Source organism: Atractosteus spatula, chromosome 2, assembly GCF_055471065.1.
Source record: "Atractosteus spatula isolate fAtrSpa1 chromosome 2, fAtrSpa1.hap1, whole genome shotgun sequence".
Lineage (NCBI taxonomy): Eukaryota > Metazoa > Chordata > Actinopteri > Semionotiformes > Lepisosteidae > Atractosteus > Atractosteus spatula.
The window spans coordinates 47805860-47820289 of NC_142707.1; the positions used below are offsets into that span (position 1 = coordinate 47805860).

At 35.5% G+C, this 14430-nt stretch overlaps 1 protein-coding gene across 1 annotated transcript in view; it reads right to left on the reverse strand.

Annotated features, from left to right (window-relative positions):
* Positions 1 to 334: 334 nt before the first annotated feature.
* Positions 335 to 14430, reverse strand: part of me1 (malic enzyme 1, NADP(+)-dependent, cytosolic) — a 167276-nt gene continuing 153180 nt past the window's right edge. Inside the window, exons 8-14 of the mRNA XM_088905921.1 lie at positions 14132 to 14229; positions 13642 to 13755; positions 9755 to 9860; positions 8854 to 8996; positions 5905 to 6078; positions 2715 to 2813; positions 335 to 793 (exon numbers count right to left, since the gene is read on the reverse strand). Of these exons, the coding sequence (XP_088762047.1) occupies positions 626 to 793; positions 2715 to 2813; positions 5905 to 6078; positions 8854 to 8996; positions 9755 to 9860; positions 13642 to 13755; positions 14132 to 14229 (902 nt within the window). The 3' untranslated portion in view covers positions 335 to 625. The remainder of the gene's footprint in view (positions 794 to 2714; positions 2814 to 5904; positions 6079 to 8853; positions 8997 to 9754; positions 9861 to 13641; positions 13756 to 14131; positions 14230 to 14430) is intronic.

A 14430-nucleotide genomic window follows, 5' to 3' on the forward strand; every position in this document is an offset into this window, starting at 1 on the left:
TTATTTTTTAACAGTAGTTAACATTCAACTTCTATATAATCGATCTTACTTCTATTTTTTAAAATGCTATTAATTAGTACTTGGTAATTCTCAATTCTCTATCTGCAGTAGAAAAAAAATCCAGTTTATTAACCTCCCCACTTCATGACAGTGACATTATTTAGAAGCATATAAGAAAAACAGCCAAGTTTCAGTTTCACTCAAATTTTACATTTATTATACATCTTTTAAAGTGATTTTCCAACAATGATGAATCAAATAGCGTTCTCACAAATTCTATAGCAATTAGTAGTATACCATTCTGAGGCTGTTCACATAAGTGAAAAATGCCATTTCCATTCAATTAAAGAACAGAGATTACAGTAGAACCACAATTATGTGCAGCAGATATTAATTAGGAACTCTGAGGATGACTGAAAGAAGTTACAAGTATTCCATTTTAAATTGCAAGCACTGCAGCCAATGTTAATTGCATACACTATATAAATGGCAATGAAATCAAAACAAAGATGTTGCGTGAGCGAGCTATTGAAAATGTTAGATTCTTTAATAGATTGTGCACAGCAACTGACAAGGAATGCTCTCCAGGGCCATTTATACATATTCAATTATATTGCAGGCATTGCTACAGTTTTACAGTCTGTATTGTCATGGCCTCATTAGGCCAAGAATAGGAGTCAACAGCAAACTGGTCATAGTCGGTGCTGTACATGTAGGAACGCACAAATTCTTCCTTATTGCTTGGTTCTGGGTGAACACTAGCCAGGTTGTTTTTGTAGGCATATTCTACAATCTGTTGATTAAAAAAAACATTCAATGTTAACAATGGTTAGAAAAGTAATGTCATACATGCACTTATAAATAACATTTATCATTTAAAAAATTTTCTGATATACTGTACAGCACAGTGATTGAATTAGTATGGTTCAGAGATCACGAGTACCAAATTTACAATGATGCTAGAAACAAGTTATTAATAACCCTTTCCCACAAAGCAGGCAAAAAAATAACTTTTCAAAAATAAACACATAGGATCTCAAATACAGTACTTTATTTGAAATCACCCCACAAAATGTTATGTCAGATGAATACCAAAAAAATGTCCAGATAACCAGTATATACAGTAGACCTAAGATGTACAGCATGCTACAATAAAGTGTGTGGACAGAAACGTATTTGGATGTTGAGCACTATATAATTTTAAAATTTTGCAGAGATTGTCATGTAAACACAAAACTAACATTTTATCAAGGATCATGATAAATCAGTGTAAAGTTTAAAAAAATCCCTTTAATCACATGTAAGTCTTAGGTATTTTGACAAACTACAAAACGCAATGAAATCATCGTAAGTGAAATACTATCATAGTCAGGTCACTTTAGTGACCAATCTGATTTCTAATTTTATTTGGCTGCACTTACAGTACATTTTCACCTATTTAGACTCTTGGGTAATTTACTGGAGCAATTTGGGTCAAGTATCTTACTAAAGCAACAGCAGTGTCTAAACTGGATGTTGTAGCCAGTCTTTGATGGTTCTGGATGTCAACTAACAACTGCTCCACACCAATATCCATATTCCTATTGGCAGTTTTTAATGTTCATAATTAAATCTAAACATTTAATTTTATTTTAGAACGGAAGTTCTCAATTCTAAACTTCACGGGTTGCTGTATAGAAGGCTTTATAGTATAGTTCTTTTAAAATCTCTGCATGCTTCAGATAATTAATGGCTCAGGTGAAAAGGTTGTTTCAGAATAGGCATTTATGGGTTCTATCATTTTGCAAGATTCCACAACTAAGTTCCAGAGTGGTCTTGGACATCTGGACTTATGAACATTAGATTGTCACAGCAGTTGGTTTTATGTCATTTTAATGTCAATGAAACATCAGTTTCTTGTCTGAGCATTTTCAGATAACTGATAGCGTTTATTAGCATATCTTCCCTAGTACTGCACTTGAACACCGCAAGACAGGATCAGACAATCCATCTTCAGCACCTTTGCAACAAGTTTTTATTGACACGATTCTATTGCAGCAAATGCCGTCATTGGGATTTGCAAGAGACACAGACTGACTGAACAGCCCAAAGACATCTGACAAAGATTTGTGATTCTGAAGGCCATACCAAATCCTTACTTGTCAACATTGAACTGGCCAGAAATAACCTTTCATACAGAAATGAGAAGTTATTTCCTCTGAAAAGACCTGCTTTTCTCTGACCTTTCACGGACAGCTCCATATTGATTGATGCCAAGGAAAGAGTTGCACAGAGTTGTTAACTGGCAAAGCGTGTTTGTGTTGTGGGGGGAGCATCTAATGCTAAATTCCAGCCAGAACCCGTTGTCATACAGGATAGTTTTAGTGCACAGTGCCATTTGGATATCTATTATGACCAGACCTCCTTCAACTGTGCAACCAAAACAGCAATGCTTGCCCCCACAAAGAAACTTCCCTTTGTGAGCACAATCTTCAAGTGTTAGACTAGCTTTCATCATCAACTGATAAGGGGGGTGTCTGACAGCAACATCTATGGGTGTCAGGACTGTTGCAGGACTTTTGACATTGTTGAAACAAGCAATCTATTAATCCTTCATGAAGTCATACTGTATAATGTTGTCACTCATAAAATTGTGTTCTTATCTCACAGTATAGGTATACATTATTTGAAGTTTCAGAAGATTAAAAGCCATTTAATAAAATGTCAATGATTACCGTCACTGCCAGCTTGAAGGAAACATCCCTAATGTTGTTCAGCGGAGGATACAAGCGTCCTTCAGCCAAATCTTCATCCTTCACTAATGTGGCTATTGTCTTGTTCATGAAAGAGTAACAATAAAAAAAAGTTAATTGAAAATAGAAAACTTTTTAAACTCCATGAAAACCTTGGATCCAGATTATAGTATCCATTTTGTCAGATGAAAACAAAATAAGAAAAGTAAAATGAAGCAAAGGAAGCAGCATGGAAATACAAAAAGACCATATTCAGAACTGCAACATTTGGCAGATGACACTTAATTAAAACTGTTGATGTTGAAGATATTGATTGATCAATATAAAATGAGAAATTAAACAAATCAGATTTAGGTGTTTGTTGACATATCCCTCTTTTGGGAAAAGATCAACTAAAGATTAGGACATATACGTATTGAAAAACATTATGGAAACATAAAAAACATCAAATTACATAATAGATTAATTGCTACCAAATGTGGCATTATATTGACATTCTACATGTTATTTGTCAGGCCATCAGATTGTGCCACATTACATCAAACCCTGCATTATGTATCCAGTGGTATCTGGTATACTTTTGAATATATAAAACTAAGGATAGTGTATGTGGGAAGGATGTTACACAACAAAACAAAAGCATACAAATAATTTCAGGTAGTGAAAGCTTCTCTTTTATGTAAAAGTACGTGGCTCAATTGGCTGTCAGGTAAAAGACATCATATACTGTACCTCTATTGAAAAAATGCTAACTCCCAAAATCCCAAAACATTTTAATCTCTCTACTGGATTGTAACATCACAGAATTTAGACTCACTTTTGGACAGTATGAGCTTTGTTTCATCTCTTCTGTTCTATACAGTACTAGTTTTGCAAATTAGTCTAAGTTCTATAAGGTCTTTCTTCATTAATTGACTGATTGATGTTAGTTTTTTTCTGCATACATGCCAAGGAACAGAAGCACACATTTTTTTAACTGTTTGTATTGCTACTGCAGTAATACAAACAATGTGTTAATATAACAGAACAATAATAGAACAGTTAAAAAGGTCCCAAAATAAGAACCAGTTTTATACTAGTAGAATATTTACTTAGAATAGTGTCTCTCAACCTTTTCCTTTCCATAGGACAGTTACCGTTCCTACTGTAAATCTAAAATTTTGCAGCATGCAGCTCCCCCTGTTCACACAGTAGAGACTATGAATAGAATTAAGTGTTCAGAATGATAATAGTAATCTGTTTCCTTCCACTGAAAAGAAATTCTGTTCTACTCCTTTGAGGCAGCTTCTTAGTAATGTTGCTGAAATGGGTCTCTGATAAATAGGATGTCCCGGTTCTCCACTGCCCAACTACACCAGAATAAATTTGGCCCTTCCTGACACTATCAGAATTGAAGCGTCTAAATCACCACCTCTCAGTTTGCAGCTCAAAGACTGCAACCACTAATGTCAAAACAAGAATAAAACCTATCAGAAAGCAACTACAGTATTGGGCTGAGAATATGTCAACTACAAATCTGCCCAAGTTTCCTCAGCACCATGAGCTGCCAATTGTAATTTTGCCTGATAATTGAAATACAGTTTGACATTTGTTGACAACTGAATACTAACAAATATTCAGGTTAGCAGCTATAAAACACAGGCTTGAAGACTTTTTTTTCCCCTTTCTAAGCCTCAACTTTTGGCTAACGTCCCAAGTCCAAAAGCTATACATACAAGTGAAAGACCTGACTTCAGTGCATTGCTAGTCCCTGAGACTTTCCCTAATCCATAGCTGTTCCTCACCCCTTGGGACTTGTAAGGCCTCACCAGAATTATGTCTTGCCAAGCATTCTGAATTCTGTTCATTTTTAAATGTTCACAGGTTTATACTTGAGAATTAAACAATCATATGAAACAAGTGAAAGCTTGCTAAACATCAACATTTATAACTGCTCTAAAGACAAGTAATTTCAGTTAGTATTATCTTTGTTATGAGTTTATTACGAGGCTGACCAAACCTTCTAGGCAACATATTTAACTCTATTATCTCTTGCATACACATTCTTGTTTTGATTAATAGTACAATAAAAGCTTTACTACATCGAATGCTGTACAATTCAGCATATTCATCAACAAGCCCATGCACCTTCAGCCTTTACTATCTGGTAAAATTTCTGGTTCTACTATGTCTAATGACATCTCACATCATTACCATCCTTCAATGTGCTCAGTTACTATGAATGTCTGCCACAGCGCAGACAGAGTGTATACATTTTTACCTAGTTTCATCTCTCATTGCTTCTTGTTTAAATCTTTTCTTGTGTGCATAATCTGGAATCATTTGTGACCTTTTAGTCACGACTAATGTGAAAAACAAATACTAGGAATTAAGGCATGTGAAGTTCTGTGTTATCATTTTTTGTAATACTCTTTGCTTGAATTAGTTTTTTTCTTACTATAGTACCAGAGCAGCACTGGGTTCAGCTCCTGGGTTGCTATCTGTGTGGAATATGTATGTTTTTCCTGTGTTCATGTGGGTTTTCTCTGAGTGCTCTGGTTTCCGTCTACAGTCCAAAGACAGACTAGTAGGTTAATTCGTTTCTGGTAAAATTGGCCTTGGTGTGAATGGGTGTACCCTGTGATGGACTGGTGTCCCATCCAGGATGTATCCTGCCTTGTGCCTGTTGCTTGCTGGGATAAGCTCTGGCTCCCCCAGAACTCTGAATTGGATAAAGTGGTTAGAAGATAGATGGACTTCAGTAATATACACTACTAAAATATAAGAGTATACTGTAATTCTGTATTGTGGTACCATAATAAAAATTGTAAGTGTGTGGGTAATTTCTGGCAAGCTATGACTGGTTTGGCTGTGAGAAAGGTCAGTATTAATTGATGAATCTTTTTTGACTAACCAGTATATTTGACTAACCAGCAACTCTTGGTTCTTTGTGGATGGCAAATGGTAATTTTTGTCAATGCTTACACACAGATTCAAAGAATATACAGTAGTGTATTACAAAATTGTACAATGTTTTCTTCGAATATCTGTCAGTTTGTTGACTTTGTGTGACTTTCCAAAATTCTACGCACACCTGATAAAATTCTAAAAGCACACTAATTTCCCCATGGCACACCACTTGAGAGCTGTTACCCTAGAAATTAAGATTCTGTAGTGAATTAAAAGGCATTACCTCAGCAGTGGTAAGAAAAATCTCATCGGTGACATGTCGGACTCCGCACGCAATAACACCAAGAGCAACTCCAGGGAAAACATAAGCATTGTTCCCTTGGCCAGGGTGGAACCTTCGGCCATCAGGAAGTGTAACGGGATCAAAAGGACTGCCGCTGGCAAATATTCCTCGACCCTAAAGAATTATGTAAAACACAAGACCAATTACAAACATGGAAAACTATTTTAATTTTACACACCCAAACCATGAGAGAGGAGCTGTTCATCTCTGACCTTGAGACTAGACACTATTTTAGGGGTAATTATTATAATAATAATAATAATAGCTTACACTTACAGTATATAGCACTTTTTATAAAGCGCTTTACAGATAATGGGGACTCCCCTCCACCACCACCAATGTGCAACATCCACCTGGATGATTCCCATTTCTTCTCCAAGCAATAGTCTTACTGGCTCATAAAACTTTTCCCAAAATATTCCCAGTATATTCTGAATTACCAAACAAATTCTGAGGCATAGAGGAGGTATTATAATGCCTTGAATATGTATAGCCACCTCTGGAACGGACTCGCTCATCTTAAATGACACCAAAGAATGAATTCTGCAGTTTTCATGCAGCCAATGCATGTTCATAAAGAGGAAAGCAGTGGAAAAATCTCTGATAAGATTTAAATCCCGCTGGGCAAACATTGTACTGTACATGCTGAATAAAAACATGAAGCCAGAATACACCAAGAATAAGCAGGAACTCAAAGAGACTGCAGAAAAGCATCTCAAATGATTTCACAAGGTAAATGAGTTCAATGTGTTGCAGAAATCACCGATTTGAAAAAAAGTACTTTTTTGTCCTAAAACTATTCAAATGTATGTACGGGATTATTCAAAAATTGTGTATTTGTGGTGATAAATATGAACAATACATTGCTCCACTGTTAAAAAATTTTGATTGTGTTCTCCCAATACTTTAAGGTTACTTTACTAAATGAATATTTAATTTAGGAGTTTACCAAGGAAGAAATGAATAAGTATCAAGCATTGGAAAGAAAACTATTAGCATACAAGAGACAGTGACATTTGTTGATTCAAATTTCAACTTGATGGTACAGTATTGTAGCAATTTTGCTTTTGGAACAAGAGATTATTCATTGGATATTGAGGTAAATCCTCCCATTGACAGAAATGTTGCTAGTGTAGTATCAATCCATATAAAGGGTGACAAAACAAATAAGCATGTGAATAAACAATACCACTGAGTCCTATTTCATATAAGGTTAATTAAACACTAAGACATATTGGATCACATACAGTATGTGTAAATAAGATCCTATGAAAAGGTCAGTATTAGGTAGAGTACTTTAAACAAGTAACATCATTGATAGATGTATAGACCATATACAACAATATTAGATTTTCAGAAGGGTTTTGATTTCACAAATTACAGGCAGTAGACTTACAGGGACATGTGTTTTTGGATTAGAAACTAACTTCTATATCTATAGTTTACTGTAACTGTTCCATCTTTTCTTGTAAATGTACAAAGTAAATCAGATGCTATGTGCTTTTCATCCAAAGAAAATAATACTGTAAAATCACATACTGTATGTAATGTCTTTCCTTGAACTGAAAAGAAATTGTTTTACTCATTTGAACCACTTTCTTAGGAATGTTGCTGAAATTTCTAAAATTTAACCTATGTTGGATTTCAAATCTAAATGTGCTTATTAAATCCAAATGTGAAAGTGCATTTAAAAATGAAACAAAAGGTGATGGGACTATAGAACGAGCTACACACCCATAATGCTGAAACTGATTCCCTGGCTTCTTTTAAGAAATGGCTGGATAAGATTCTTGAACCAATTAACTACCAAGGGAACTAGATGGGACAGGTGGTGTGCTCTTTTTTTAAAGCTAGCCAAAGTATTCAGCCAGCAGCCATAACACTCTGCAACCCACAACTGGCAACCCACTGAAGCCAAGCAGGTGTGAGCCTGGTCAGTACCTGGATGGGAGACCTCCTGGTAAAAACTAAGGTTGCTGCTGGAAGAGGTGTTAGTGGGGCCAGCAGGGGGCACTCACCCTGCGGTCCATGTGGGTGTCCTAATGCCCCAGTATAGTGACAGGGACACTATACTGTAAATAAGCGCCGTCCTTCGGATGAGATGTAAAACCGAGGTCCTGACTCTCTGTGGTCATTAAAAGTCCCAGGGCTTTTCTCGAAAAGAGTAGGGGTGTAAGCCCGGCGTCCTGGCCAAATTTCCCCATTGGCCCTTACCAATCATAATAATCCCCATCTATGAACTGGCTTCATCATTCTGCTCTCCTCCCCACTGAGAGCTGGTATGTGGTGAGCGTTCTGGCGCACTATGGCTGCCGTCGCATCATCCAGGTGGATACTACACATTGGTGGTGATGGACGGGGGTCCCCATTACCTGTAAAGCGCTTTGAGTGGAGTGTCCAGAAAAGCACTATATAAGTGTAAGCAATTATTTTATTTTGCCTGTCTTAGAAAAGCAAAAACAAACATGTAACTCCGTGGAAGTAACACTATTTTTTTACCAAAATCTTTGTTTTGCTCCAGCCTTGTTTGTGTCAATTAATTGAATAACTGATAGAGATTAACATATATTTCTTTCCATGGTGGTCTACAGAATAGTTACATACAAGGTGCACGCATTCATGTGATGACTTCTCATGACAATTATGTAAGGTGTTTCTCTATACACAGTGAGAGAGGGTGCTCTGAGTTGAGACCAAAATTTAATGACAGCAGACAACAGAATCTCTGTCACCAGCTGTTATAGATTTTAGTGACCAGTAAAATTCATTTAAAAAGCATCCAATTAATGCAAAAGTATCACCTTCACTATTTAGATAATAAAGATTTGATTTTTTAGGATGTTGTTAACTAAATTCAAGCATGTTCTATTGGTGGATGAAGTACAGTACCTCTGTCAGGCGATAACATTGCTCTGCAGTACATTCTGCTTTGCTGGTTGGATTGCTTAGGGCAAAGATGACTGGATGCTCATTGAAAGATGCCATGTCTTTTATAATTTGCTCTGTAAAGGCCCCAGCTATTGCTGCAACACCTGAAAGTGAATCAAACAGCACTCATAATTCCATTGAAAAGCTCTGATTGTGCCTGTAAACTGTACATCAGAAAAGGTTAGTTAATAGTGTTGTATTACTTAAAAAAAATGGAATCACATTTCTTAGGAAAACAGAGCTAAATGATTTCCAGATTTCCATAAGAAGTTATTTAAAACGATTCAATCAATTTAAGTACTGAATGCGACGGCCTTGATTCTACACTACTGTTCCTGAGATCTAGAATTGCCTATTGGAATTTTCTTTATTTTAAGCAAGCTGATCTTATTTTAATATCTCAGCAATGGCAGGATTAAAACTAACAGCAGTTTGGAACTCTGGAAATGATAAAATCATTTTGGTTAGGCAGGATTCTGCTATAAACTCCATTTATGGAGTTTGTTTTTATGCTTAGATTGAGTTATACTGTACATGTCTATTTTGGTTTTGAAATTTACACTTTCTAAAACACTTTCTGAAACCCAAAATGAAAATTTCTCAAGTTAAATATTGATTCTGGATGCATCCATTTGATTAAAGTACAGAATTAAGACCAGGTTTTACAGTATACTTGGTTTTAGAATGTTGAGCATCGTATATTCTGTTCCACAAGTTCTGAATTACTTATTTGAACTTATTGTACTAATATGTTCTGGTTTTAGTTGTAATTTAAGAATACTTTGCATGGTGCTGTCCCTTAACAACTGAGATTGCTAACACAAGTAAATAATCACCATGAAAAAAGACTTAACACAATTACCTATTATTGCAGTTGGCTTGATTTTCTGGATGATTTCCTCTAGGATCTTCATTTCAGGGTGATCTTGAGCAAATCTCAATTTTTCATGGGTCAGATTGTCTCTTCCCTTAGGACGAGAAAAAAACTCATTTTCATGTTGAACCTAATGATACTCTTGACAAATTAAAAAATGTCAGCTAATGAAATAAAAGATACGTGTGCTGAATCATTCATTTTGCCAGTTCACATGAAACATTAATTTTATCTCCTGATTTGTTATCACACATTCTGCATGTGGAATGAAAGTTATATTTTCTACTGGAATTCACTTCATTATGGAGTCCCAACAGAGCATCACAGATGGGAATATTCCAACAGTTTTGTTCTGCATATTACATTTGATATGTAAATCTTTCTGCAAGCATAGTACAAGTACAGAAGCTTCAGATTTATTTTTGCCCCCAGTTCAAATATTTCTAAACAAGAGTATGCACAGTATATACTATCATACTATCTACTCTATATGCTGTTGGGGGGGGGTTCTAAAACCAGTGATTAATTCTTTCAAGAGATATTCTACAGAATACTGTACGCATTAATGACATTATTCATTAATCACAGCATTAGAAACGTACTCCCACATGAGGCAGTAGGTGTTGATGGCTAATAAAATGCATTTAAAAATTAAATGTTTTATTCTAAGAGCTCATCTTTTACCAGCAACACAATAGCAAAACAACCTGTATTATAATACAGGAATTGCCAAACTGCCCTTCAAATAAATCTGCTACACACACATGCTTGCATGTGCAAGAGGCAAAAATGTCTGTGTAAAGAATGGGAGACAATTGTTTAAAATATTTAACTGGCTGCTCTAAGTACATCTGTCCTTAAGCACCAATGCTTGGGTGTTGTGAAAATTGTTTAGAGGATGTGTTTAGTAAATGAGGATAAGCAGCAAAAGAGAAAGGCTGGCACCTCTATAAAAGGTATTTACATGGATTAGCAATTGATTAATAGCCAGAAGTGACAGTTCTCAGGGATATCAACTAAAATTCTCTGTATCAACAATCTGTAACTGAAAACCTCATATTGGAATGTGTTTTCTAGGTAACAATTGCCTTTGGATAGAAAAGCTACTGCTGACCATTTTTGTGGATACCTATAAATCAGTGAAAGGAAGAAAGTCAAATTCTCACTTGTTCATCAAAGCCTAAATCAGATAATTCTGAATCAATAATTCCAGGATGGTGGCCAATAACATAGTACTGGCTTGGTCCATGGTCTTTGGAACACTTTCACATATTGAGTTTTAATGATTTAGTTTTATATGAAACTTGAGATGCTTCCATGAGTAGCTAAAACAGCAGCTGTGAAGAAGCTAGAGGATGTAATTACACGCATATTTTGGCCAGGAGTGGGCAACACTGACAAGGTTATTTTATAACAAGGTATGGTATATTTGTACCTTTACGCATGCCCTATGTTACTACATTCTAACATGGTCATATGTATTCCTTTCATTTTTGCTTTGTAAATGTTACATGTTGGTAAACACATCTGCCAAGGATAACCTCATTATTGTACTAAAGTCATCAGGCATCATTATAAAACATTACTTAAAAATAGTTAATTTAAAAGCAGTTTGTTTTATTTTTCTATTAGGTAGAAAGCTGATGTGCAGCAGACTTGTAGTGTATCTACAGTATTATATTAATGTGCTGTATATTTGTAAACATTTGACATTATTCACTTTATAACTGCTGGCACATTTCATATGAATAAAGCCATACATGTGAGGAAACGACAAACATTCCCTAAATTCACATTGAAAGCTCAATTACTTCACTTATTAAATTATATCAATTCATAATGTGAGTAATGTGAGTGTTCCGTTTTTGTTTCTCAATGTGAGTGTTCTATTTTGTTTCTCCCTACAGAGATGCAGTCTATGCAGTTAATCATTTATAGTCCTTTAAAGTTTATTCTGTAGTTACATTTAGAGACATTCTTGGTTGCCTACTCCGACTAAAGGAAATTACTGAATAACCGAGCTAAAGAAATAGTAATTAAATGTTCTTTACTGCTGATAATTACAACTTGGTTTATGGAGATGTACGGCAGCACAGAAAATTATGGAGCTACACTAAAATAGGTTACTAATACTAATAGAATACTACTATTCTTCAGTCCCTCAGATCCCATTGTGTGGTAAATTAGGACTACAGTTATGTAACAGAATTGTATTTGCTTCATTCATAAAGCCCAAGTCAGCATAAATTAGATAAAGTTTTAAACAATGCATCAGATATAAATAGAATTATACAGCAGCCCTGCTATTTCCTGGATTTAAAAAAGAAAAAAAATCCTTTATATATAGTGTGTAGTATAATAAATATGTCCCATGATTCAAGTGTCACTCGTGTTTCAAACTACAGTATATTGCTACTGCTACAGTTACTGAGATTTGCAAGTAGAAAATGCAGGTGAAAGTGAGCTCAAGCATAAAATGTAAAATGCAATCTTGTTTTATAAACTAGTTCTTTAAAAAACGTGAGGATACTGCATAACCACAATTTAATTATCTCAAAAAGGGACGAGAATTTTTTCCAGTTTGATCATCTGTAACAGAAAACAAATGCATTGAATGTAAAAAGAAATACATCACTTTATGATTTTTTAGAAAAACCTTTTTTAATATCCAAAATCTGTAGAAGATCAAACATGGAGAAAATCAAGAAGAACAGAAAGGACCAATATGTAATGCTTCTCAAGAGAACTATGCCTTCATACCATCAGAATGTTAAAGGCTAAAATAAACCACATCAGGCAGACATGCCTGCAGTGGACCCTATGGTCTTCTTCAGTGATGAATTGAGGTTTTGTTCATGAATGCAGAGTGCATTCGTCCTAGGACCTCACCTGCTGCCATTACTGTGGGATCATGCTGACGGGACCACACTAGCTTTCGTTTGGGAGATGAGAATGACAGTTAGGTGTCCTTCTCACCATACCTGAGCCTTGTTGAACATTTGTGGGATGAGATGGTATGATAGACTTCAGAGAGCAGTGAAAAGAAATGATGACCAGACTGAGAAAGGAATAGGACAGAAATCGCTCAAAGCAGCATCTGCAATTAGGGGCAAAGCGCGTGTCACAGATGCACAACACAAAGACACTGTACTGTATATTGCTTCCAGCTGTGGCCACTGTTAATCAAGCCTGTTCAATTCAATTCAAGTCTTATCCTCTGGGGGAAATCTTTTTTACAGCACAGTCCAATACAACAATATAACAAGCAAGACAAACATTACCAACAGAGAAGATGATACAGTAGTGTTTCAGGAGATAGATAGTTGTTTTACATTGAGACAGATATTACAGCAGGGATGAAAGATCTATTATTTTAAAACCTGGGGGACACAGAGGTATCTCTTGGATGGGAGTAGGTATAAATACTGTTAAAGTAGGTTGGGGCAGTGTTGTACATTTCTTAAAGTCAATAACCAGTGCCTTTTTCAAAAACATTTAACTGTTTTTCATGTCGTCGCCGATCATCCTGTACTAATACAGGCATTAAATGTTTTTAAAAACATTCATGAACAAGTATGACAACAAGGGTGGACAAAAGACATACAGCTAGGCACTACAGAACAGCGCCCCTGATCATAATAATGAAATAACTATACATCACTGAATGGACATGCTGTTTAAGTGTTTAGCACACCTGCTTTAAACAAAAGTTTAAATTTCCTGGTAACTTTGTGAATATTTTGCACATAAGTGATACATTTTCACTGATGCCCAGTAAATTTGAGCAACCTGTTGAAATTTAATAATGTATATCATCCTACTAGTGAGAGTAAATGTATACTGTATATTTATAATGGATGATAACATTACTATACCTTGACAATAAGGCCTTTAGAGTCAACCATCCAAATCTTGTTAAGGCACTCTTCTTTGGGAATTCCTTCCTTTTGCATTGCCATTATGATCAGATCTGCAATCCCCATTGCTGCCTGAATACAAGAAAACACTGGTCAATTAAATGAAAACCACAGCTCAAGAATTATGCATAGTTTTCCCAGTTCTAGTGGTGAAATGTTTGTTTTACAATTTGAACTGGAAAAAAAAATCAGGTTACATTCAAGAACGGACTGATTGGAGCTACAATATCTCAAGATAGTTATATTTTATAGCAGTGGTTTTGTTTTACAAGGAAAGTCTAATGACACTGTATTAAGATGTTGAGTGAAAATGGATTGAGCTCATTGTTTTGTGCTATTTCTGCTGTAATTATGTGCAATCATTCGGCTATAGAACTGAACAAATTTTAAGGGTTTCCACATAAAACAAAGAGTTTCACATTGCTTTCCTATGAATAAGGATAATTACCTCACCAGCTCCTTGGAATAATATCTTTTGATCAGACAGTTTGCTCCCTGTGACTCGCAGTGAGGCCAGGAGACCCGCTACTGCTACAGCAGCAGTCCCTACAAGACAAAAATGGGTACATTTCCTTTTACATTTCACAATTAGATGAAAGTGTATTTTTACAAATCTGTCTGTGATCGTTTTTTAAATCTATATACAGTACATCCAGTTATTGCAAACATTTGGTTAGAATAATCAAGCATCAAATCTGGTTCAAATTACCCTTTTCAAATTACTGTGCTACCGTAATTAGGAACCAC